This window comes from Piliocolobus tephrosceles, chromosome 13 (assembly GCF_002776525.5).
Source record: "Piliocolobus tephrosceles isolate RC106 chromosome 13, ASM277652v3, whole genome shotgun sequence".
NCBI lineage: Eukaryota > Metazoa > Chordata > Mammalia > Primates > Cercopithecidae > Piliocolobus > Piliocolobus tephrosceles.
The window spans coordinates 14431867-14457610 of NC_045446.1; the positions used below are offsets into that span (position 1 = coordinate 14431867).

General features: G+C 37.7%; 1 protein-coding gene across 1 annotated transcript; it reads left to right on the plus strand.

Moving 5' to 3' along the window:
- The first annotated feature begins 791 nt into the window (after nucleotides 1-791).
- Nucleotides 792-24477, plus strand: GLYAT (glycine-N-acyltransferase). The gene is made up of 6 exons (XM_023215855.3): nucleotides 792-926; nucleotides 9055-9150; nucleotides 18713-18820; nucleotides 21275-21401; nucleotides 23386-23557; nucleotides 23979-24477. The coding sequence occupies exons 2-6, from the start codon at nucleotides 9070-9072 to the stop codon at nucleotides 24379-24381; spliced, it is 891 nt and encodes a 296-aa protein (XP_023071623.2). The 5' UTR covers nucleotides 792-926; nucleotides 9055-9069; the 3' UTR covers nucleotides 24382-24477.
- Nucleotides 24478-25744: the final 1267 nt, after the last annotated feature.

A 25744-nucleotide genomic window follows, 5' to 3' on the forward strand; every position in this document is an offset into this window, starting at 1 on the left:
TAGCCTCTTGTGTCCCTGCTCCTCTGATTAGCGTGTATGTTCCTCCCTCTACAATAAAGATATTGACTAACCTGGGAATGAGGTGATGAGAACAAGGACCTAGAGAGTGTCAAACTCCCCATGTTGGCTGTTTTACACAGTGGAGTCGAGACTCAAATTATCTTTGCTATGAATCCTCCCTTCTTTTCTGAGCAAGTGGAAAGTAGAGTAGTGAGGACTTCAGAGTGAAAAAGCTCTGGGCTTAACATCTAACCAGTTCAACCATGCTGAGCTCAATGGTCCTTCTCTGTAAGACTAAGAAGTGCCCACATTGAATCATTGTCAGAATGTTTTCTGCAGCTTCAAAACGGGCATGGGAGGGGACACAGCTTGTCTTTCAAAAGGAAGATTCTAACAGCTTTTGTCACTTCATGCAAGTAATTTGCTGTTTTATTGCATTCTGCAAATCAGACCTCATTCATATCTTTCCCACTGCCTTGCTTCTATTACAGATACTTGAATGGGAAAGAGGTGAGGGTAGTGCCTACATAATCTGACCCTCCTTCCAGTATCTGGCCTGTTGGTTTCACACAGCTTTGGTTTTCATAGTAATTCCATGACCTGTGAGGACAAAAAGCATTGTATGTTTTAAAAAAAGCTCAGGGGCATACAGCCAGCTTCTCAACCATGCAGAGCCAATTCCTTCAACACGGGCCTTTGAGGTGCAGGGCTGAATTCCACTAGAATTGACACCAGATCATTTTTGCCAGCCTAGTACAAGGTTCACATTACAAACCAAAGCTCAGAAATTTCTGGAGGAGGTGTATCAAAACTTACTCTGCGAGACTCTGCTGAACCGACTGCATCAGGGAAAATTTCATCTCCCAGAAGGGTGCGTGCGGCTCATCATTTCTTCCTGGAAACATCTGCAGAGACTTGCTTTTCAGGTAAGGACTCATTACTAAGTATCAGATACATAGGATGAACAAGTCTAGAGAGCTAATGTACAGCATGAGAACTATAGTTAATAGAATTGCATTGTATATGGGATTCAGGCTACATGAGTGGGGTTATAGCTGCTCTTGCCACAAAAACAACAACAAAAATAAGTAACTATGTGAGGTAATAGATATATCAATTTGCTTCACAATGGTAATGTTTTCACTACCTATATGTTCTCATAACATCATATTATATACTTTAAATATCCACCATAAATTTTTAATGTAATTATTGCTTTGTGACACCTCTTTCACTTAAGTGAGTCAAATTAAAGTGCGCATATTGTGTTATGTTCAGAATACGCAGACAACTATGCTCAAGGAAAAGGAGTAACCTCCATTTAAGAAACACATATCTGACACGTATTTTGTAAACGGCAGTTTGCTAGCTACCATGAAAATCCTTAGAAGTTTGTGCTCTGAACTAATAAACGAATAGAGAAAGATTTGAGAGCTTCTTGGAAGCAGGTGAATGAATAGAATACTGAGTGTGTGGAGACACTGGAAACATGACTATATTTAATCCTGGTCACATTATAAGGGAGGCAGTTTTTTCCTTACACTACTGATGAGAAGGTTGCTGCCCTGAAAGTGAGAGAGGAAATAAGTAGATCAATAAGACAATAACACAGACAAGATTTACTGTTTATTTAAATTATACAGAAAACAAATTTTACTTTAAAGATTTAATCTACAATCGTACTACCATTTACTTATTTATTCCTATTTGCCTTTGTTCTCTCTTAAATTTGAACTTTATGTGTTGCATGTGAACTGTTTTGTGTCCTATATTTTCTCATTTTATTTGAACACTCTCCCATGTGTCTGTAAGTATTACATATTATGTCTGTATGCATTATGTTAATGCCTTAGGGTTGCATCGCTCTGTTGGATCATTTTATGCTATCTTCCCCTATTGAGGCAGATAGAGATTTTGTTCAGGACTTGCTTATGTTCGTGTGACTTTATAAAATTCTGTTTAGAGTTTTTGTTTTGTTTTGTATTTAGAGACCCTCTGTTACCCAGACTGGAGTGCAGTAGTATGAACATAACTCATTGTAACATTGAAATTGCTGTGGGCTCAACTGAGTCCAGGGTTGGATTCCACTGGAACTGACATCAGAATTTTTTGCCAACTTAGTACAAGGTCTGCATTACAAGCTACAACTCAGAAATTTCTGGAAGAGTTGTACCAAAACTCACCCTGTGAGACTGCGGTCAGATTATGTAGGCAATACTCTCTTACTCTCCTTCCCATTCAAGTACCTGCAGTAAAAGCAAGGTAGTGGGAAAGATCTGAATGAGGTCTGATTTGCAGAACACATTTTTTTTCCTACTTACACAAAACAGCAAATTACTTGCATGGAGTGGTGAAAGCTGTTAGAATCTTCCCACCTTAGCCTCCTGAGTAGCTAAGGGCTACAGGTGTGTGCCACCATACCCAACTAATTTTTATTTTTGTAGAGGTTGTGGTCTTGCTGTGTTGACCAGGCTGGTCTCAAACTTTTGCCCTCAATTAATCCTCCCTCCTTGGCCTCTGAAAGTGCTGGAATTACAGGTAGAAGCCACCATGCTCAGCCTAGAGTTGTTTTCTTCTTTTAAATTGTTTTCTTTGGATGAATTTCCACTTCTGTAATAACTGGACCAGGATCAAAGATTCTGGAGTTTACGCCCAGTGCTGCCAGCTGCCGTGGTTGTGTCAGATTTCCTGGAAGAACCTCAGCCTCAGTAGCTTTCAGTTTGCCCCAACCAAGCATGAGAGCCACACTTGGTTGTTAGTTTGTAAGTACATCCTTAGAGGGTGGTTCCAAACTTTACTCTTCAGAAAATACTGTAATATCACACCCACAGACGTGACATTAAACTCTATTTTAACTCTACTTTATAACTTCCTTATGAGTTGCCTCTAGAGAAAAGACAAGATTAGCCTTTAGGAATGTTATGCTTTTACCATCCTAAGACCCTTAGATAAGAGATATGGTCTGGAGTTTTCTTCAAGATATAATGTAGTACAAAATAGCTGGAAATTTTTCTCATGTCCAGGATATATTATGCATTTAACATATATATGTTTACTGAATGAATACATTAATGTCTCTATACTTTTGGAAAGTGTAGTGATTAGACAGACAAATTAATACAAGCATTTCATGTATTCAATCATTTGTTACTTATATATTGAGGGCCTACTATGTGCCAAATACTGTGATAAGAATTACTCATAAAAGAATAAGTAATATGAGCTTCTTGCCTCAGAAGAATTCAACATCTAGAAAACAAAATGAAATTTGACTTTAAAACATCATATTGAACAGCATAAATATATATGGTATTTGTCAATTGAAAGAAGAAAACTTTAACCCAAATAACAAGTTATAGAATTGAAATATGCATAAACACTTATGAGAGTACAGAAAAGGGAGTGACTTATTCAGCCAGACATAGGAGACAGTGAAAAGAGCACTAGGGATAATAGGCTGTACAGGTAAACCTGAAGGGGTAAGTGGAAGCTTAATTCAGAAGGCAGAGCTGAAGTAGGAAATTTCAAACTGAGAATAAACGTAGAAAGACCAGAGGAGCTAAGCAGACACTGTGTTGAAGAAATGCACTGTGGTCCTACGTGGTGGACAGTAGCAACAGAAGAGGCTAGAAGGGTAGACTAGAGTCAGACGGTAAAGGGAGAATCTATGGGCTAAGGTATTAAGGTAGTTTCTTTTTATATATGTTCAGATGGGTAATTAGCCAGACCCTAGGGACTTTTCTTTTCTTTCTTTTTCTTTTCTTCTCTCCTTCCTTCCTTCCTTTCTTTTTTCTTTTTCTTTCCTTCTTTTTTTCTTTTTCTTTCTTGCTCTCTTTTTGTCTCTCTCATCTCTCTGTTACTCTCTCAGTGAAGCTCCACATTGGCCTCCTTAAGCTCCAAAACCTCAGTACGCTCAATCAGTGAGAGTCCTTGTGCTCTGGTTAGATTCGATCTCCCTGAACTTCAACCTGAAAACTGCCATCAGATAATAAGCTGGTGCAATTCTAGGACTCACCTTTTCTGTTTTCCTTTTCTCAGAGGTCATAGTTCTTTCTGCATGTCCTGATGTTCAACATATGAAAATTGTTATTGTTTTAGGTGGACAGGTAAATTCAAGTTCTGTTGTCTTCTCTTGGTTGGAAGCACTGTTACTGTTAGTGAATTCTTATGGGTGTGCAGCAACCTCAATTCTCTCCTTAGAAGAAAGAATTCAACTGAGGGCATAAGGTGGAAGAAGAGACTAAGGCAAGTTTTAGAGCCAGAGTGAACATTTTTTAAAAAGCTTTAGCCGGGCGCAGTGGCTCACGCCTGTAATCCCAGCACTTTGTGAGGCTGAGGTGGCTGGATCATGAGGTCAGGGGTTCGAGACCAGCCTGACAAACATGGTGAAACCCCATCTCTGCTAAAAATACAAGAATTAGCCAGGTGTGGTGTTGCGTGCCTGTAATCCCAGCTACTTTGAGGCAGGAAAATTGCTTGAACCTGGGAGGTGGAGGTTGCAGTGAGCCGAGATTGCACCCCTGCACACTGCACTCCAGTGTGGGTGACAGAGCGAGACTCCATCTCAAAAAAAAAAAAAAAAAAAAAAGGCTTTAGAGCAAGAAGGAAAAGAACTAAAGTGAACTTGGAAGAGGGCAAAGTGGGTGACCTGAGAGATCAGGTGAGTAGTTTGAACTTTTGCCTTGGAGTTTTATATGTTGGCATATTTCTGGGCTCTTATGTCCATTCTCCCCTGATTCTTCCCTTGTGGTGGGTTGTCCACATGTGCAGTGGCCTGCTAGCACTTGCGAGGTGAGCATGTGCTGTGTGTTTACTGGAATTGTATGCGTGCTCATTTAAGGTGTTCTTCCTTTACCAATCAAATGTCCCTAGAAGGTCACATACCAATTAAACTTCACCATTTTATCCCTGAATGCATATGCTTGAGTCCACTTGCCCAACTCCTGAGATCTTATTAGGAAGCTGCTGATCACCGGTTTTAGGTTCTCTATCTATTGAGAGACTGCCTTTGGCTGGCACTGGCTGTAACCAATTATTATTTTAGAAAGTCAATTAACAACCACCTGATCATCATCTGATGGTTGCCTGACATTTCTTGGGGTGAGTGGAGCCCTCATGACTTGGATACATTATGCTGCTAACATACTTTGGTGCTGCATGACTTGGATATGTTCACCAGTGGTAAGACACCTCTACACCTCGCCTTCTTCAGATGGAGACATTCAACCCCTGTACGAAATTTTCTTCTCCCTTTTCACTCTCCTGCTTACTAACCAATCCCAGGAACAATTCCTGTCAGCCGCAAGTGGCTCTGCTCCCCGTGATTGATCTCTCGGTTCACCCTGATAGGTGGCTCGTGGGAGTGGGAAGGACCTTCGAGCCTGCACTGAGTAGAAGTGAGGAACTAATGGCCCTCATGAACAGGAGGTTTGTGAGAGTGATAGGGCTAAAGCCTAGAAGTGCAATGCCTGGGATTTCCTCTGCTTTTTCAACTAAAAATGACTCTTTCACAAGAAGCTGCACCCTCTATCTCCTGCTTTCTCTGTGTGATCTGAAATTGTCTTGCACACCTACCAAACTGTCTGGCTTGAAGACAAGTCTGACTCTTCTTTCACTTCACCTGCCACGTGACTTCTTAAACACACACTTCCTGTTATTCACGCACTCATGGCTCTTACTGCATTCGTGCAGCAGCACAGGTATGAGCTCCCTTGCAGATCTCCCCTGAAATTTATACATGTTTTTATCCTACAAGCTTGGATGACCTCCAACCTGCTCTCCATCTGTTGGCACATTGCCAAAAAAAAAAAGACACTAATTGAAACCTGAGCTCTGCCAGTGCCTTATGACTTAACATATGCTTTTTGTTCCTGTTACAACCCAGAGCTAAGTTTTTCTGGTGTTTTTGAAACAGTTTGCCTTCCTGCATAGGGCTGACACTTTAAGGATCTCACTTACTTCCTTTTCTTTTCTTTTTTTTTTTTTTTTTTAAGTCAGCGCCTCTTTAGGGGAGGGGAAATTCTTCCTTTATCATTTGCAAGTTCTTGCCCTAAGTCCCAAGTCCTCCAGAGGTTTCCTCCTTTGTGTTGAGGGCAACAAAACATTGCCCTCTCAAATCCAAGGGTTGCTGTTTCTGTAAGCATACGAAGGCTTTTCATGAGTGTTCTTCTCACTTCCTCCTACTTCCTCCTGTAGTCTCCATTTCTCTAATCACTCCTACTCCCTTCTCAATATGCATCAAGACCTTCAAGGTCATATTTAAAGGGAGGGAAGTCCAGCCCTCTTATGGCAGTTAACTGAAAAGCAGGCTTCTCTTCTACTTAAGGAACATACAAAATGATAATCTGAGAAAAGAGATAATCATTTTTATTTTTTGCTTGAATGCTTTGAGCAAGAATCACTATAAAGTCATGGAGACAAGGATATAGGCCAGCCCGGCAAGTGCAAGAGACCCATATGACAGAGATGAAGGTTGGTCCCAGGCTAACAGATTACTATTAGAACAGAGATAAAGATAAGGTTAGAGGTACAGGGTAACACCAGTTCATTCATTCCAGAACCCCAAGGATGAACAGGAGGCCTACTGTTCACTCCAGTGTTCTCAAGTGGGCAATCGTAACGAGATAGGACCAAGGGTAAGGGTACATGGTAAGACCAGTTAATCCAGAACCTTAAGGATGATGGGGATGCCCCTTTTAGGATAACAGGAAAGTAAGAAGGGACACATTCTTTCCCTTTTTCTTTTCTTTTTCTCCTCTGTTTTCTCTTCATAGATGGGTAATCATCTCCATAAAACAGGTTATGACACGCAGATATATACCCCCAAACTAGGAAAAGTCTGAGTCCCCAAAACCTTAAAACAAAACAAAAAAACTAGTTTCTCTTTGTAATACTTGGCCTAAAAATGAAATGAGAGAAAATTACAAAAGTCAATCTTGGAACCCAGTGCCCTTATGCAGGAAATTCTCAAATTAGCCTTCTCAGTCTTTTATAACCAAGAACAGAAAAAGGAGAACAGGGCTAAGAAAAAGGAGAAATGCAGGAACCAGAGGCAAGGATATTGTCCTCTCAATATTCAAGAGTCACCCTTCTACAGGGGACCCCTAGGTTGCCCATCAGTGAGACATGACAGAATCAAAATCCTGCCCCTATCCCCCTTGAACCTGGCTGGATACTACTGCCCTAATGGCTAGCAAGAGGCCAAATCCACAGAACCACTGCTACCGCTCTGTCAGCAGGAAGCCGTTATAGAAGACTGACTTTTGTCTATTTTCCCCAAAGAATTGGGGTCTTGAACTCATGGTGGGGGAAATGTTACACTAGGTAGCTAGTCAGGCATACATAGGGCAGGAGAAGGCTCCACATCCCACACCCCACACCCAGATATATCAGGCAACCATCAGGTGATGGTCCAGTGGTTAACTGTCTCTCTAAAATAAAAATTGGTGACAGCAAGTGCCAGCCAAAGTTAGTCTCCAGATACATAGAAAAAACCTGAAAACGGTGATCAGCAGCTTCCTGACAAGACCTCAGGAGATGGGCAAGTGGGCTTAAGCATGTGCATTCAGAGGCAAAATGGCAGAGTTTTACTATCATATGACCTTCTAGGGACATTCAACTGCTAAGGGAGAATGTCTCCAGTTAGGATGCATACAACTCCATGCTCACACTACACATGCTCACCTCTCACATGCTAGCAGGCCTCTGCACATGTGCACAGCCCACCCCCATGGGAAGAATCAGGGGAGAACGGACACAAGACCCCAGAAGTATGCCTACATATAAAACCCAGTCAAAAGGTCCAACTGCACACTTGATCTCTCAGGTCGTCCACTTGGCCCCTTTCCAAATGCACTTTACTTCTTTTCCTTCCTGCTCTCATGCGTTTTAATAAACATTTACTCCTGCTCCAAAACCTCCCTTGGTCTCTCTTTCTGCCTTCTGCCCCTCGGTCAAATTCTTTCTGTTGAGGAGACAAGAATTGAGGTTGCTACAGACCTGTACAGATGCACCACCAGTAACAGCAACAGTCTTTTCACTGATGTTCTAAAATCACGAGGTTACCTAATTATAGAATCATGCACCAGACCAGTTTTAATGCAACACCCTCTCATAGCCCTACCTTCACTTAGAATTTACTTTGCTCTCTTCCAAATATCGCAGTTCTAAAACAGAACACAGTGACACAGCATCTTTCTTTATTTTTCAGGTAGTTGTGATGTTCTGGAATGTTTAGGTAATCCCAATTTGACGCAGCTAGTCAAATACGTAAAAATGCTATTTTTATATTACCTAGTAATTTCTACAAAATGTACCACAGATCCTAGTTTAAGGCTTAGAGATGGAATTAGCTTCAAAGTGTGAGGCTTGGTGAGAGTACAAGTTTTGAATATGACCCAGTAATAATTTTTGAAAGGTTAATTGTTTATATTTAGACCATGTCAGAATGCCCTTTATTAAAATGCCTGTATAAAAACATCATGTAATATATAGGACTTTGGTTCAAGTGGAGAGAAAGAAGAAAAGGAAGAGGAGGAAAAGAGGAGTGGTGGTAGTAATCGAATAAATAACAAATGTTCAGTGCTTACTATAAGACCAACACTCTACTAAGCACATTGCAGGTATTCATTCCTTTAATCCTCACAAAAATTCTGAGTGATATAGTGCTATTATCCCATCTACCTTTGAGGAAACCAAAGTACAGAGAGACTAAATAACTTTCCCAAGTTTACACAACTCATTCTCAGAAGAGTCAGGAGAAATCACTGATAGCAACTAAAATTCAAAAGATATTATGTGTATTTAAAAATGGGCTTTTTAACCTAAAGTGAAACTAATGGCTGGAATTCATCAAAGGGTAAGAAAAAAGACCTGAAAAACTCAGAGAAAGATCCTTGAGTTTTCCACCAGTCTCATCTTCTCTTGGATTTGCTGAGGACCGCAGTTGAAAGGCACTAAAGAAAAACCTGGTCATTAATACAGAACTTGCTACTCTTGTTTCAGAATCTCCTCTAGCTCTTCTCACTCCTGTATGTTCCTTGGTTGTCTTCCTAGGCTAAGGTATCCTCCATGATGTTACCATTACAAGGTGCCCAGATGCTGCAGATGCTGGAGAAATCCTTGAGGAAGAGCCTCCCAGCATCCTTAAAGGTGATAATGGAAAATTCTGAGAGGAGTAAAGAAGACAAACTTGCCGTGAAAGACGAGGGAAAGGGATTGACATTTATGATGTACCTATTTTGAGCCAGGCACTATTTCATGTTTTCTCTCATTTAGTTTGCCTTACCTCTCTACAAGATGTTTACTACCATGTCCATGTTGCTGATAAGAAAATGAAGACTCAGTTAACTAATTTTCTCAGTATACCGCAAATACTGAGTTGCAATGCAATGATATGAACATAGTTATGCCTTAGTCTAAACACTACCTTTTGCTCTGTGCTGACTCAAAAGATTACTTCCTTGCTCCTTTCCAAGAAGCATTTAATAATAACACTTGAAATTTGCCCAGAGTTCTACAAAGTTGGCTGAGGCTGCACATTAATGTTTAACTTGTTTATTACAAAAGGACACTTGCCAGTGAGAGGTTAACCAGAATGAGTCTTCTTTGAAATAACAGATCAATTTATATTTTAATGTAAATTTCCCAATTGCTCTGAATTTAAGGCATGTCGAGTTACTCTAGGGCTAGCTCCCAGTATCTCTCTTAACCTGGTATTAATAATTAGAGGTCTCAGAATTAAATAAAACATATTTATATGTTTTATATATATATGTTTTACATATATATATTTTATATATATGTAAATGCCTACATCCAGAATTATGCAAGAGCAGTTCCAATGACAGAGTCAGATTCTTGTCTGTGTATATATATATTTAGCAATCAAATGGATATGGCTCACTCCAATGGAACTCAAGTACAATTGTTCATGTGTATGTGTGTGTGTATCTCTTTAGTGGACAATTATTTTTACATTTGTATTGTTTTGGAAGACATTCCTATATAGTGCATACATTTCAGATAAACACATTCAAATTACCCATTCCCTAAATGATTTGCTATTCCCTTCTTTCAGTATAAAGGAGAAAATATTAGCATTCTTTTATTTGTGATTATATAGTTTGATTTTCATTCATTAGAGATGAATTAATGAGACAACAAGCCTTCTTTATTTATTAACAACACAATATGGCTTCAAGTAAACTAATCCAAATCTAAAGTTACCCACCTTTCAGCTCCTACTAACATTAATCAAAATTACCTAATATTTAAGTGCCTTCACACGACAATCTTTACGATCCAAACAACCTCCCAGAGAGACAGAATATTTTTCTTGGAAGGCATATTAGTTAGACACTGTATGTATACTTACTTGAGGTATTTTTATGATTAGTGGCTACTTTTAAAAATTCTCTAGGCTAAACATTTTTTTCAATACACTGTGATGTAGAATTTTCTGCCTTAAATTTCTCCTTATTCCTTGTGTTAAGTGGATCCTAAACATTTTGAGAAAACTCTAGATGTTTCTCAGTGATTCCTTCTTGGGGCCCCTCTGTGGTGAGATAAGGAAGCCCTCATGACTCCTCCCTTTCATGAGGAAATAGCATTCCTCCTCTTTGGTTGCATACTAAAAGACATACATTTTCCCCTAATGGAACTCTAAAACTTTTTATGCCACTTGCTTTTGATGGAGGTGTATAACCTAGAATTCACTATTACTCAATAATTAATAGAGGCCTAGTTAAGAAAATGTCTATCCATTCTTCTGAGTGTTAGATATAAAATGCATAAAGATGTCCACTACAACTGATTCAACTGATAACAGCTGCCTCACCATGTTCTGTTCACTAGTGTGAAAGGAAAATATCTTGGGCCACCAAAATCACTAAAGAAAACTCAAGCTGGAAACTGCTTAGGGCAAACTTGCCTCCCATTCTATTTATTCAAAGTTGCTAAGATAGATGCATATCTGATTGCCTCTCTGGAAAGGCTAATCAGAAACTCAAAAGAACGAACTGTTTGTGTCTCACATATCTGTGACCTGAAAGCTTTCTCCCTGCTTCAAGTCTTCCTGCCATTGCTTCAAAATGTCCCTTGTTTCAGTATGTCCCACCTTTCCAAACCGAACCAATGTACTTCTTATGTGTATTGATTGAGGTCTCATATCTCCCTAAAATATATAAAACCAAGTTGTGCCCTGACCTCCTTGTGCACATGTCATCAGGACTTCCTGAGGCTGTGTCAGGGGCACATCCTCAACCTTGGCAAAATAAACTTTCCAAATTAAATGAGACCTGTCACTGATTTTCAGGGTTCAGGGTTCAGATTTTGGTAACTATGGGGGGATTCTGAGTGGAGCTGCCCTGACCTTTGACAAATCTCCTATCGGTCCTTGGTACCAGTATGGCTACCTTTATGGCTCAAACTAATAGGACAATTTGCTGAGATCTGCAAGCACCCTCTCCAGAGAATCCCTGATCTCCCCTGATCTGGTCAAATTATAAAGTTTATTTATTCCTAATTAGATGGGGAGAAAGGTCTCTTTGAAGAGGAACCTCTACTTTACTTTTTACATGACTAAAGTTAGCATTTAACAACTACCTAGTGTTAATTTCTGCTTACACTTACAGTGCTCAGAAATCATATAATTTGTGTGATCATTGTTAGTTCTGCTTAACATTTTTGTTCTTTGTATTTTTCTTGGTCAAATCGAAAGGAGAACCCTAAATTATGAGGAACAAGACCTCTGATGTCGGAGGAAAATGGCTAGCAAAAGAAAAAAAAAAGATTTTGAATTTTAACTATTAAAGCGGCTTTATTTACATTATAAGGCCACCTTTTTGCCAGCCAGACCAAACTGAAAGAGCAATGGCTGTACTTCTGAAAAAGCAGCATTTTGTCTTAACTGAAATATTGTAATAAGATTTTTTTAAAAAATGTAAGGAGCTCAATTGTTAAAAGTCAGCTTAATTAAAAAGCTAACATCCAAGATGTATGTGTGTATGTGTTCATGTGTGCATGTTTGTATTTGGAAGGCCTTCATGTTTTTATTTTTTGTTTATTTTTCTCTCCTAAGACCTTGTCTATTTTTGTGCAAAAGATTTTTTTTTTTTGCTTCTCAGTTGACTGAATTCTGTTTTCACCTGATTTTTTTAAACTAAAATAGTTATTGCAACAAAGGCTACTTGGGTATTTAAGAAAAAAATGAAGTTTAATTTTATTTTTAATTTAGCGAAAAGAAAAATAAAAACAACTTCTTCTAGCATCACCAGACTTTTTCTCTCTGAACCTTATGATGTAAATTTTACTATTTGGTTTTCACCTGAGTTGTTTCCTTTAATGTGCAAATTTAAGGCTATTTATCTGACAGCTTCCTAGGGTTTTGAAACAGGTTGCCAAGAATCTGAAATTCCAAGATAGAAAAAAAAAGGGGCAGGGGTTGAAAGAGATCAGGCACATTCCTCAGCCCTAGGCTCAACACAAACACTATATATCTCTCAATTTCCTGGGCCCAGTACAAACATCATATCTCTCTCAATTTCCTGGGCCCAGTACAAACATCATATATCTCTCAATTTTAGAAAAAACCCCACCTGGAAAAATCCCTGATAAGGACGCAGCCGTTTGTGGTTTTACTGAAAGCGCGGGAACAAATAGAAAACTGCTAATTGCATAACTTAATATGTTAACCAATTGTAATTGTAACGCTGTAACCTAAAGAATTCCCTTGTTCCTCTGTAACCTTACAAGTCCTGTTTTACATCGGGCTATAAAAAGCGAGCGCATGCATTGTTCGAGGCCCTCTTATCTGCTGTGGAATGGAGGGACCAAGTTCGAACTTGCAGTAAAAGATCCTTGCCGCTTGGCTTTGACTCTGGACTCTGGTGGTCTTCTTTGGGGAATAAACGGTCTGGGCATAACAGGGTCTTTATAAATCTATAAAATGTACTTCCATCGGCATGTCTAATTCATCTTTATATGTATTTATGTGTTGTGTACAAAATATTTCACTACTGAAAATATATAAAAGAGCTATAATTAATCAACTTAAAGAAAAAATAAAAGTGCTTAGATACTAAAAAAGACTAGTCAAATGCTTTTTCAAGTTTATGTAACTTAAATAAAAATCTTTAATAAATAAGCTAGCTTTAAAATTTTTGGTAAAGTAATAGTAGAAATGTCTTAAGAATTCCCAGCATACATTTTGTTTGCATTTATTAATCAAGCAAATTTCATACTTATCCCTGCCAAATACTATAAGGTGTCAATGTTTGGCATAGGGGTTACATAACTATAAACCCAGTCCCAAACAGGATGATCATTGCTTGTGTAATTTTTAATAAGACATTGATATGGGTTTAATGAAAATAACTGCATCTTTAATTTAGTAAGATTACCATAACTTCTAATCCTGTGGGTTTAGGCAGTCTGGTCCACAGTCAATAAGGAGGTTTCTTTGGGGAAAAGACTGTTATTCTCTTTGTTTCAAAGCTAAACTATAAACCAAGTTCCTCCCAAAGTTAATTAGGCCTACGTCCAGGAATGAATGAGGACAGCTTGGAGGTTAAAAGCAAGATGGAGTCAGTTAGGTCAAATCTGTTTTCACTGTCTCAGTTATGATTTTGCAATGGTAGTTTTATAAATTTAAATCATGAATATCACAGTTTTTATAAATAATCCAGGTAAACAATTAAAATAATTGGGGTAATGTAATGGGATAAATATTTGTAAGCAAACTGGTCATAATTTAGCATATGAAATTATATTAAATTAAATAATACACATTTCCTTAGTTGGGTATCTTCCCATAAAAGTATATTGTAGGAAAATATTCTTGCTAAAAAGCAAACAAAAAAAAGTGCCTTTTTTTTTTTTAAAGAGGTGAACAAGTTTTTTTCCAATTCAAAGGTTATTTAAAGTTTATATATAAAACAAGGTAAAAGGGACTAGGACTAAAAAAAGATATAAAAAAGCTATTTTTAAAAGAAGGGTTTTTTAGGTAAAAAAAAAAAAAAGCTTAAAGAGAGATAATTTTATGTAAGACAGAATCTTGTGTGGTAAATTTAATCCTAAAATAAAATAAGTAGTTGTTTAAAGGGATGTTCAGGACAAACCAAAAAGTCCAAGCATGTCATGAACAATTGGTGTAAGTCACAATAAGAGGATTTATGTATTTAAAAAGTTTATATAATCAAGTTGTCATATTATTAAGTTTTCATTTGCTTAGAAAAAAAGTGAGATAAAATCTTTTTAATTAAGATTACATCCACGTATCTTCCTGTATATGCTTTTAAAGTCCTTGTAACATTGAATCACAGAATTTTAACTCCTGCGTCTATAAAGAATAGCAAGTCCTGCTAAATTTTAAACACTGACAGCAATTAAAGCCTCATCTTCAGGCCCTGTAGAAAATGCCAATCAAAATAAACTGCATTCCTGAGACACTGGGCAATAAATTAAAGCTATTCAACTCCGCAAGGCCCAGGGACTATCGTGAAGGAGCTGGGCATGTAAGAGTATAATAGCTGATTTTGAAAGACAAAATAAGTTTAGCTTCTGTATAAATTAATCATTAATGTCAAAGGAACATTGATGAAAAACCAGAATATAGACCCCTGTGTCAGATTAACAAGGTTTTCTTGAAGCATTAACTGACTCCTTAATAAAGGTTATGAGGTTCAAGGAAGTTACATTTTATAATCCAGATTAAATTTTAGACTGTTTAAAAATTTTGAAAAACAAATGTAACTGGCTTCATGCTGTTTTTATTAGGATGTCTTATTAAGAAAATTAAATTTCCTCTCTCAAAACATGAAGGTTTTCACTGCTTTTTGAAGTCTTTGACTTTCACTTTGGTTAAATAAATGACTTCACAATGACCTGTAATGCTATTTTGTAATTTCAAGTGTTTTAAACTTATATTTGACAAACTTTCCAAAATTGAATTATAAATTATGTCTTTTTCTGACCTAATTCTTTAAGATAGTAGGTTCCCCTAAGTCCAAAAATGACACAATTTGGCTTATTTGGTACAAAAATTATACAGAAGGCATTGCCAAATATGAAATGGTGTTTGGTTTTCTTTGGGCTGTATTTGTACAAATATGTTATTGGTATGTGTTCCAAAATTATGGGAAACTCCTGTAATTATAATATAATTTAGTATACATTATCAGTAACAATCATATTGTGTGCCACAGGGGTAAGAAATTTTCTTGTCAGTTGTGTCTTTTGACTATGGCTGCCTTAAACCTTTTTTTAATCCATGGAAAATTGTTATCTTGTTTTGGTGCTCTTTAGAAGGTGGTTTTATAATCAGCTATAAAACTCCAACAGGTGCTCTTAAATGCAAGTTTCTGATAACTTTGGAGATTGCAACATCACAATAGAGAAAAAACTTTCAGGACTCAGAGAGAGATAAAATGTTAATGATATCAAACAAAACAAAATAGGAATTAACTACATGGACTGAACCAATCTTTTTAACATTTTATTTAAAATGTTTGCTGATCCTTTGTTTTTCAGAGTCTTAAAACTTTTCTTTTGAGCTACTGACAGCTTTTAACAATTTAGTATACTCCTATGAACAAACTTTGGAGCATATTTGTTTCTCTCTACCAGATTTCTCCAGAATTTGGAAATTGTGAGTATTCCTAAGTTATGGCAATACATTTATTTGCATAAGTGCAATAAGAATCTGTTTTCATTTCTGGCCGGGTGCGGTGGCTCAAGCCTGTAATCCCAGCACTTTGGGAGGCCGAGACGGGCGGATCACGAGGTCAGGAGATCGAGACCATCCTGGCTAACACGGTGAAACTCCGTCTCTACTAAAAAAATACAAAAATCTAGCCGGGCGAGGTGGCGGGCGCCTGTAGTCCCAGCTACTCGGGAGGCTGAGGCAGGAGAATGGTGTAAAACCCGGGAGGCGGAGCTTGCAGTGAGCTGAGATCTGGCCACTGCACTCCAGCCTGGGTGACAGAGCGAGACTCCGTCCCAAAAAAAAAAAAACAAAAAAAGAATCTGTTTTCATTTCTAACAGGAAACAATTGGAGAAATTGGTTATTTTATTATTTTATGAAGACTTTAACTGCTTTTAAGAAATCAAACTTGACTTATGGAGTTAATAAAGCCCTTGAGAAACAAATGGCCTTATATTTTGTGTACGCAGTCCCTGTACAGGGTTTCTGAGTGTGGTAAGTAAAGAATGTCACTTTCTGACAGGCACAGAAGCCCCAGGTTTAATGTAGAACCTCAAGAGGAGAGGAAATTCATTCAACTCATAGGTATTTGATGGCACAAATTCATGACTAGGTTTTGCTTTAAAAAGTCTGATCTGAGATTCCTCCTATGGAACAAAGTTTCATCAATGCCAATTTAAAAACCTATATAAAAATAATTATTCTTGCTGCACTGTATACAAATAATTAGGCCAAGTATAATAAAGCAAACTAGTCCTACCATAATTTGTTTTTAGTAAAATCGGGAAACTGGAGAGAGAAAAAAATCTATATTTGAAAACTATACTACAACTGTTGTTAGATTCTAGTTTTGCCTGATGTTATTTTTCAATTTTTATTATTTTCTACAATTTGAAATGAATTCTATTTTTCTTGGCTACAAGTCTTCAAAATAATGTTTTAAATTTATTTTTCTTCTTTTTTTTCACTTGTCCAAATTTGAAGTCACTGAAAACTAAGCTGTGCTTTCTTAAAACCCTACAAACTGAAGCCAAACAACTTAAACTTCAGAAAAAAATAACAGCAACCTATTTACATACATAAGCCACTTTTAAAGCTGCCTATTAATATATGAATTTTAGAGTAATGCGGCCTATATCTATTTTTCCAGGATTGTTCTTTTGTTTGTTGTTGTTTTTTCTCCCTTTCATTGCTGTTTTTTCTTCACAGGACGTGAGACTTCCCAATCTGCTAAAAATGAGCCTTTGGGACCTACCCATCTAGAAATAAACTGTCCTAGCCATAAGACATTAAATGAAACCTGAGACCAGAGGCTCATTTTATTGTAAAATGCTTTCTCCGAAAGACTATACAAAAAAAAAAAAGGGGTGGGGGACATGAAAGGAAAATATCTTGGGCCCCCCAACCCCTAAAGAAAACCCAATGTGGAAACTGCTTAGGGCAAACTTGTCTCCCATTCTATTCAAAGTTACTAAGATAGATGCATATCTGATTGCCTCCTTTGGAAAGGCTAATCAGGAACTCAAAAGCATGCAACATTTGTGTCTCACCTATCTGTGACCTGAAAGCTTCTTCCCCGTTTCAAGTATTCGTGCCCTTGCTTCAAGATGTCCCACTTTTCCAAACTGAACCAGTGTATTTCTTATATATAATGATTGAGGTATCATATCTCCCTAAAATGTGTACAACCAAGCTGTACCCCAGTCACCTTGGGAATGTGTCATCAGGACTTCCCAAGGCTGTTTCACGGGTGTACACTCAATCTTGGCAAAATAAACTTTCTAAATTAACTGAGACTTGTCTTAGATTATCTGGGTTCACACTAGGTTTGGGGTTCAGTAGGACTAAAAAGGAGTTTTAATAAATTAGGCCACAATAAGAAAAACATAACAGTTTCACATATTTTCATATTTTGCAATGGATATTGTAGTGTAAATACATTTTAACAGGGCCCAGGTACAAATGTATAAAAATGTAACCATTATATTTTGCCAAAACTGTACTAAATTTCTATCTTAAGCCTCCACTCATAGCTGAAAACAGAATTAATTCAGATAAACTCAGACTTAGTCAGTTTAGAAATTTTTTCACCTTCATTCTCTAGTCTGATATCAGTAGTTCATGCGGGATAGGGGGCAGCCGGAGGGAAATATACTGGTATAGTTCTATCATCTATCCTTGATGGAAAGCATTCAAGTGCACAGCACCTTTTTGGTGTATTTCCATGCTGGTATCAGCTGAAGCTTCATGTTCACAATGGTCATGAGATCTATGCTGACATCTACTACTGCATACCACAACCCCAAAATCATAAGGACACTTACTGTCTGTGGGGTTTACTCTCACTCATTCTCACATCCTACCCTCTCTTGCACCCCTCTCTCTCATTAGTTTGTCCAACAGGGCAGGGGTGGGGATCTAAGACTGGATCCAGGCTAGGGTTCCCCAAGGTTATTCTCTTGAGCAATAGGCTATAGTCTCTGCTGACTGATGAGAATTCAGTTAAGCTCTCCAGGGAGTTATATGGAAACAATGCTAAAGAGTTTTAAACATGTATATAGCCTTTAAACCAGCAATTACACTTCTGGATATTTTAAGAAAATGTTAGGTAAGTATGCAAAGATTCCTGTGAAAGAACATTCTATAAAGAATTATTTATTTAAGTGAAAAGTTGAAAACAGTATGTTTGTGAATAGAGAAATAGGTACACAATATGTTCAGTGATGAAAAATAGCAAATATCAGTAATTTTATTATTGAACAAAAATATGTTTAATCTAAAGGCTCTGGTGGACAAGTGACCTGATTTTAATACAGTGGTTGTCTGCCTTCTGTGTGTACAGATAAAAAAAAAATAGCACACAGAGATTGTTTGACCTAGATTCTCCATTTGGCTACTTTGTATCATAAAATGTCATGATTTTATAGAAATAATTATTGTCCTAATCAAGCAAGAAACGTTGCTGTCTTTTTCTAATAAACCAACCCTCTCAATTTCTTGGGATCCTGCAGGTTTATGGAACCGTCTTTCACATAAACCATGGAAATCCGTTCAATCTGAAGGCTGTGGTGGACAAGTGGCCTCATTTTAATACAGTGGTTGTCTGCCCTCAGGAGCAGGTAAGGTTTTATGTATGAATAGTCTTCTACATTTATATTAGCTGTGTGCCTATTACATTCTTAGCGATATGGTAGAGCCAGGGCATACAGAAGTAAATCATAGTGATAGTCAACAAGTCCCCATCCTCAAGAAGCTCAAGAGTCTGGAAGACAAGATAGATCAACAGATAAATTAAAATTCCGTGTGACCTATACGAGAACAGAAGATAAACAGGATACAGAAATAGGCCAAGTAAAACCTGATTACATTATGGAAGTCAAAGGTGGGGCTACCAGATAAGGTCTCCACATACTTCTTGGTGGAGATGTCATCTGAACTGGATTTTGTAGGAAAAATATGTTTTTTTGTCAGGATTACAAGGAAAAGTGGACATTCTAACCAGGGAAAACAGCAAGGGCACAGATATGGAATTGTAAAAAAGGGCAATGAGTTAGAGTGACTACTGTATTAGTGCGTTCTCATGCTACTAATAAAGGCATATCAGAGACAGGGTAATTTATAAAGGAAAGAGATGTAATTGACTCACAGTACAGCATGTCTGGGAAGGCCTCAGGAAACTTACAGTCCTGACAGAAGGGGAAGCAAACATGACCTTCTTCACATGGTGGCAGGAGAAAGAATGACAGCTGAGAAAATGGTGAAGCCCCTTATAAAACCATCAGATCTCATGAAAACTTACTATCACAAAGACAGGGTTGGGGAACCACCCCCATGATTCAATTATCTCCATCTGGTCCTTCCAATTACACGTGGGGATTATAAGAACAATAATTAAAGTTGAGATTTGGGTGGGGACACAGCCAAACCCTATCAACTACGAAAAGCAAAACTATAATGCTAGAACTTCTATACACATTTGAGGAAACACTTAAAAATTATTGAAACTAAACAATCAACACATTTCAAGATAAAAATGCATAAGCTTATTTCAAAACATCAGAAAACACAAATATACTTTTAATACTAATAAAGTTATTTAAAAATCACTTTGTTGTGGGAACACTTAAAGTCTACTCTCTTAGCAATTTTAAAGAATAGAATACATTGTTATTAACTATAGTTACCAAGTTGTACAATATATCTCTTGAACTTATTCCTATTATAACTATTATAACTGAAGTTTCATATCTTTTGACTAACAATTTCCCAATTCCTCTACTTTCCCCCACCTTACCTGCTGATAACTACCATTCTACTCTCTACTTCTGAGTTCAACTTTTCTACATTCTACATACAAAGGAGATCATGAGGTACCTGCCTTTCTGTGTTTGGCTTATTTCACTTAGTATAATGTCCTCCAGGTTCAACATACGTGAAGCAATAAATATGCTAATTACCCTGATTTAGCCATTTCAAAATGTATACATATTTCAACACAACATATTGTTCATAAATATATACATTTATTTGCCAATCAAAATTTAAAAATAAACAGTATATGAAATGAATAAATTTATGGTATGAAAACTAAACCAAAATAAAATTATTTGATGTTTTAAATGTAGTCTTAAGCAACAAAATGTGTCAGTGGTATCATTGCTGACTTGTATGTTTTTTGTGCAACATTTTCCAACTTTTTAAAAAGTTTTTAAATTCTTTTATAATTATAGTTGTGGTAATATTTTCATCCACCTTCTTCCTATAAATAATTGTATCTGTCATTTACTAATTTGAGGAGTTGTTTCTGAGTAAGTGGATTGTTTGTTTCTCTGGAACTGCAATTGGTTTAACCGTTATATTTTTCAAAGAAGGCATTTCGAACTGGTTTTTAATCTTCTTTGGCATCAATATCAGGTTTCATACTGCCATGGTCATAGTTTGTGTGTTCTGCAAGTATTTGAACTGTAGTAAAATTTATTCTTCCAACATAAGCTTTCCCTTGTCAACTGACTCTCTCTTCCTCCTGTTGAGGATGATGGTAGTAAGAAGAATGCTTTCTAAATGGTTATGTCTTTTATTTGAAATTTTAACGTGTTATATGGATAATGAATAGTATTGTTCTGGAATTTTCCAATATAAATTGAATAGTTGAATCTTTGATCTTTATCTCATTATTTAAATAATTCAGAAATAATTATATGCATATAAACCCACAGTCAGATAAAGGAAATAAGTTCTAATGTTTGACATAGGGTGACTATAGTTAACAGCAATGTATTGTATATTTCAAAGTAGATTGAAGGAGGACTTGAAATGTTCTCAACACATGGAAATAATAAATATTCTGGGGGATGAAAACTGTGACTTGATCATTAAACATTCTATTCACATAACAGAATATTACACATACCCCATAAATTTTTACAAATATTATGTATCAATAAAAAAGAAATAATTGTGATGTACCAATAAAACTACCAATATTTTATTACTTAGAAATATCACAGTATAAAATTATATGTAATCATAAAATATAAGGATGTGTTTTATTTCCTTTTTCCTAATGATAACAGGATATGACAGATGACCTTGATCACTATACCAATACTTACCAAATCTACTCCAAAGACCCCCAAAACTGTCAGGAATTCCTTGGATCACCAGAACTCATCAATTGGAAACAGCATTTACAGATTCAAAGTAAGAGGAATGTATGCTGACTCACTTATGTGTCCTAAGCAAGTTTTCATGTGACTTATACCTCCTTCCTCCAAGCTCCAGACTCCCAGCCTGCTGTCAGTTTTGTTACTGTGTGGTAACTATACCTGTCAATGGTGGTGGACAGTGTGGGAAACCCTAAAATTTGCAAAGAATGGGCTTCATAAAGGGAACCATAGTATAATTCCTTGGTACCAAGGATTTATGACACATTTTGCAGCTGTATCCAGACCTTTTAAGGTGATTGGATGCTGAAGAAGAGCCTTCCCTCTGGCCTTCTATTCTGGTAATAAAAATGACAGCTTATTTGGCCATAGAATACTTCCCAGATCACCCAGAAGAACTGTGGTTCCAACTATGCTCTCTGGAGATTCCCTAGGATGGTATTTGACTGTTACTTGCAGTGTAATCTTAGTTAAGTGATTTAACCTCTCTGAGATTATGTTCATCATATATAAAAATGAGGAAAATAATGTTACCTAACACACAAGGCACTGAAAAGATTCAATGAAGGTGACTAGGAAATGCTTAGCATAATACTTGGACATGTTAGTTAACGTTTGCTGCATAGCAAACCTAATAATTCTGTGAATCAACCATTTGGGCTGAACTTTGCAAGGCAGTTCTTCCACTGGTGTCATCTGGGTTTACTCGTGTAGCTGTAGTCGATGGGTGGACCATGGCTGATTGCTCTTACATGGCCTCACTCACATGCCTGAATGAGAGTTCTGTTGTCAGTTCATGACAGCTGGTGACTGTGGTGATAGCATGATGGCAACATGTATCTTTAGCAGACTGGCCCAGGCCTATCTTAATGGTATTGGTCTTAATGTAATTGGTCTTAACCAGGAGCAAAAACAAAGGGAAAGCCCCAATGGGGCAGGCACTTTTAAGCCTCTCCTTGCATTAAATTTGCTCTTTCTATTGATGAAAGTCGGTCAATGTGGCCAAGGTAAGTTGCAGTGGAGGAGGGGACTATCCTGGGGAATGGATACCAGGAGATATGGGCAAATCGTGGGTCATTGCCTCATATTACTACACTAGGAATGTAGCTTAGTAGATGTTAGCTACCAGTTTTTAAATTTATCTAGTAGGATTATCAAAACTACACAATTACACAGCCCAGAAAATGTGGTTCCAGTGCAGATACTGCTGTTAATAACACAATCGTAATTGAATCCATCCCTAAGCATGTTTTCACTTAGGTAAAACAGAAAAAATTACACAAATCCTTACTGTTTGAAATGCTTGTTCCCTGGTGCTGTAAAGAAATAGCACTTGAACATAAATTTAATTTCCTCAGCAAGGTCATTTTTACTTTCTGCAGAAAGGGTACACTCACCAGCAATTTTGCCATGAGAGTACACTGAACAAAGGAGACAGGGTTATTTATAATCTGACATGTCCACCCTACTGCTGTGTCTGGTTTCCATTGGCTGGAATGGGACCTCACATTCTGTAGTTGTCCCAGTTGACTAACAAATTAAAACCTTTTAAAAGAGGTAAAGGCAGAGGAGAACGAAGGAAGCAGGAAGTAACCTGTGGAATGCTGAGAAAGGTAAAAACATCTCCAAATAAGGAAGAGGAACAGGCTATGACCTAATGCTTACCTGGACCAGTATAAGCATGCCAGGGTAAATATTTAGGCTAAACTGTGGGAGCTAAGAACACAAAGTACATTGATTTCTTTATTATCTTCTGGCAGATATCTAAGAATGCTAGCACAGGTCTTTAAATAAAGTTTGCTTCTAAGAGAAGTTACTATGTATTCTTAGATGGGGAGGGAAGTCTTTTTGAAGAGGAATCTTCACTTTTTACATTACTATGTGACATGGGTCATAGTTGTAGCACCAAGCCCAGAACCAAGATTTTATGATACTAAATCCTAGACACTTCTTACTCCACTGCAGAACTTCACTCTAGAATATACCTAAACCATTACATCTCTGTTTATCCTACCATCTAGGTTCACAGCCCAGCCTGAATGAGGCTATACAAAATCTTGCAGCCATTAAGTCCTTCAAAGTCAAACACAAACAAAACATTCTCTATATGGCATCCGAAACAGCCAAGGAACTGGCTCCTTTCCTACTGGAATCAAAGACTTTATCTCCCAGTGGTGGCAAACCCAAGGCCATGTGAGTTTGATAAAATCCACTGTATACCACTCACAGCTCTCAAGCAACCTCCCAACTTCTCTCTCTGCATTCACTCTGGCCTTCCTACAATCAATGTTGTACAAAGAAATCAGAATTATATTTTTAAAAAATTTAACTCAGAACATGTTTCTCCCCTGCTTAAAAGACTCCACCATCTCCCTTCTCATCTAGAATAAATCAGGTCTCTGGCTACCACTTGGACCTTTATTGCCCTTCCTGCTTGCTTTCTCCAACGACTCTGACCTTCACTCTGTTCCTCTTTCATCACAAGCTCATCTATATTCCAGGACTTCACATTTGTTATTTTTTCTGTCTACTCTGTCTCTCAAGACAATAGAGGTCATAGCAAATACAAACCTTTATACTAATGGATTTTGTTTTCTTCTTGGACCCTCCATAGCAACCAAGAGATGTTTAAACTCTCATCCATGGATGTTACCCATGCTCACTTGGTGAATAAATTCTGGTCTTTTGGTGGTAATGAGAGGAGCCAGAGATTCATTGAGCGCTGCATTCAGACCTTTCCCACCAGGTGTCTCCTGGGGCCTGAGGGAACCCCTGTGTGCTGGAATCTAATGGACCAGACTGGAGAGATGAGAATGGCAGGCACCTTGCCTGAATACCGGTCCCAGGGCCTTGTGACTTATGTCATCTATGACCACGCCCAGAATTTGGCCAAACTTGGCTTTCCTGTCTATTCTCATGTAGACTACAGCAATGAAGCGATGCAAAAAATGAGTTACACACTGCAACATGTTTCCATTCCCAGAAGCTGGAACCAGTGGAGCTGTGTGCCTCTGTGATGTCAATCCTGAACATAAGACAGCGTTGGGCAGGTCTGGGCATGTAATTGGAGGAGTGGATGGTGGATGAAAAGAAAGAATAAATTGTAATCAGCAGTAAAAGAGTGGGCACTGTTTGGGCTCTGGGGAAGCAGTGTGACGTTCAACAGGATCGCCATGGTCCCTGCAGTCACAGGTTTCTCAGTGGGAAGCAGGCCCAGGTCCTCTTACATTTAACCTATGCAGTTTAGCTCCCCTCATTTCCAGGACCTCTATGACACTTCATCAGATGCACATTGCTCCAAATTATTTCTCCTGGAATCCCTGGTTCCTCGGTTGCAAGACCCTTGCAAGTTTTTCTGGGAGCTAGGAAAAGGTGAATAGTATTTTCTGAGCACTGTGATTTCTTTCTTTCCCTTTCTAAAGTCTTTCCCTTGTGATCAACAAGTGGACTCTCCTTAATAGGTCTTTAGAGATTATCCTCTCCTGTTATTGCTACTTTATAGGTACACTGAATATACTAGACACAAATATATATGGGATATTAGGCTAAATACAGTATACATGATATAGCAGGGAATGTTACTAGAAGAAATACCAACTGATGATATCCTATCCTCTCCCAGCTCCTATTACAGGAAAAAAGATCCAATGTTATTTCTAAGGATGAGCTTCCAAAACCCACCACAACTCTTAAATAATAAAGTTTTGTGTTTGATTGTATACAATTTTTATTGTGTTTGTTCAAGCTAAGTGGTTCATCATGGTGGGAGCACGAAAGGAATGAGTGTATGAAAAGGGGAAGGTGGGAGCACCTTGACCCGGGGATGTGATTGTTTATTGAGGAGAGATAGGAGTTAAAGGGAGAGAAGACAGCATGAATACATGCTTGTCCAATTAACCTCAGCACATTACTAATCTTAGTTTGTTCCTGCTGTAACAAAATACCTGAGACTGGGTAATTTATAAATAATAGTGTCTGAAATTATTTGTTTATTTAAAATAATTATAAAATAATTAAAAATTTATTTATCACAGTTCTGGAGGCAGGAAGTCTAAAAGCATGGTGCCAGCAGATTTGGTGTCTGGTGAGAATCCAGTCCCTGCTTCCAAAGTGGCACATTATTGCTGTGTTCTTTGCAGGGGATGAACACTGTGTCCTCACATGGCAGAAAGACAGAAGAGCAAAAAGGAGCCCAGCTAATTTCCTCCAGTCCTTTTTCCTTCAGGCACAAATCCCATCCATAAGGGTGGAAGTCCTTGTGGCCTAATTACTTCTTAAAGACTCTATCTCTTAATACTGTTGCACTGAAGATTAAGTTTCAACATGAATTTTGGAGGAAACACAAACATTCCATTATAGCATTACTTCAGAATGCCTGAA

Excerpts from the sequence above, each read along its gene's own strand:
- GLYAT (XM_023215855.3), top strand. The coding sequence starts at position 9,070 with ATGATGTTACCATTACAAGGTGCCCAGATGCTGCAGATGCTGGAGAAA. Across the intron at positions 21,402-23,385 it reads ACAGCATTTACAGATTCAAA|GTTCACAGCCCAGCCTGAAT; the intron begins GTAAGAGGAATG and ends CCTACCATCTAG. Across the intron at positions 23,558-23,978 it reads GGTGGCAAACCCAAGGCCAT|CAACCAAGAGATGTTTAAAC; the intron begins GTGAGTTTGATA and ends GACCCTCCATAG.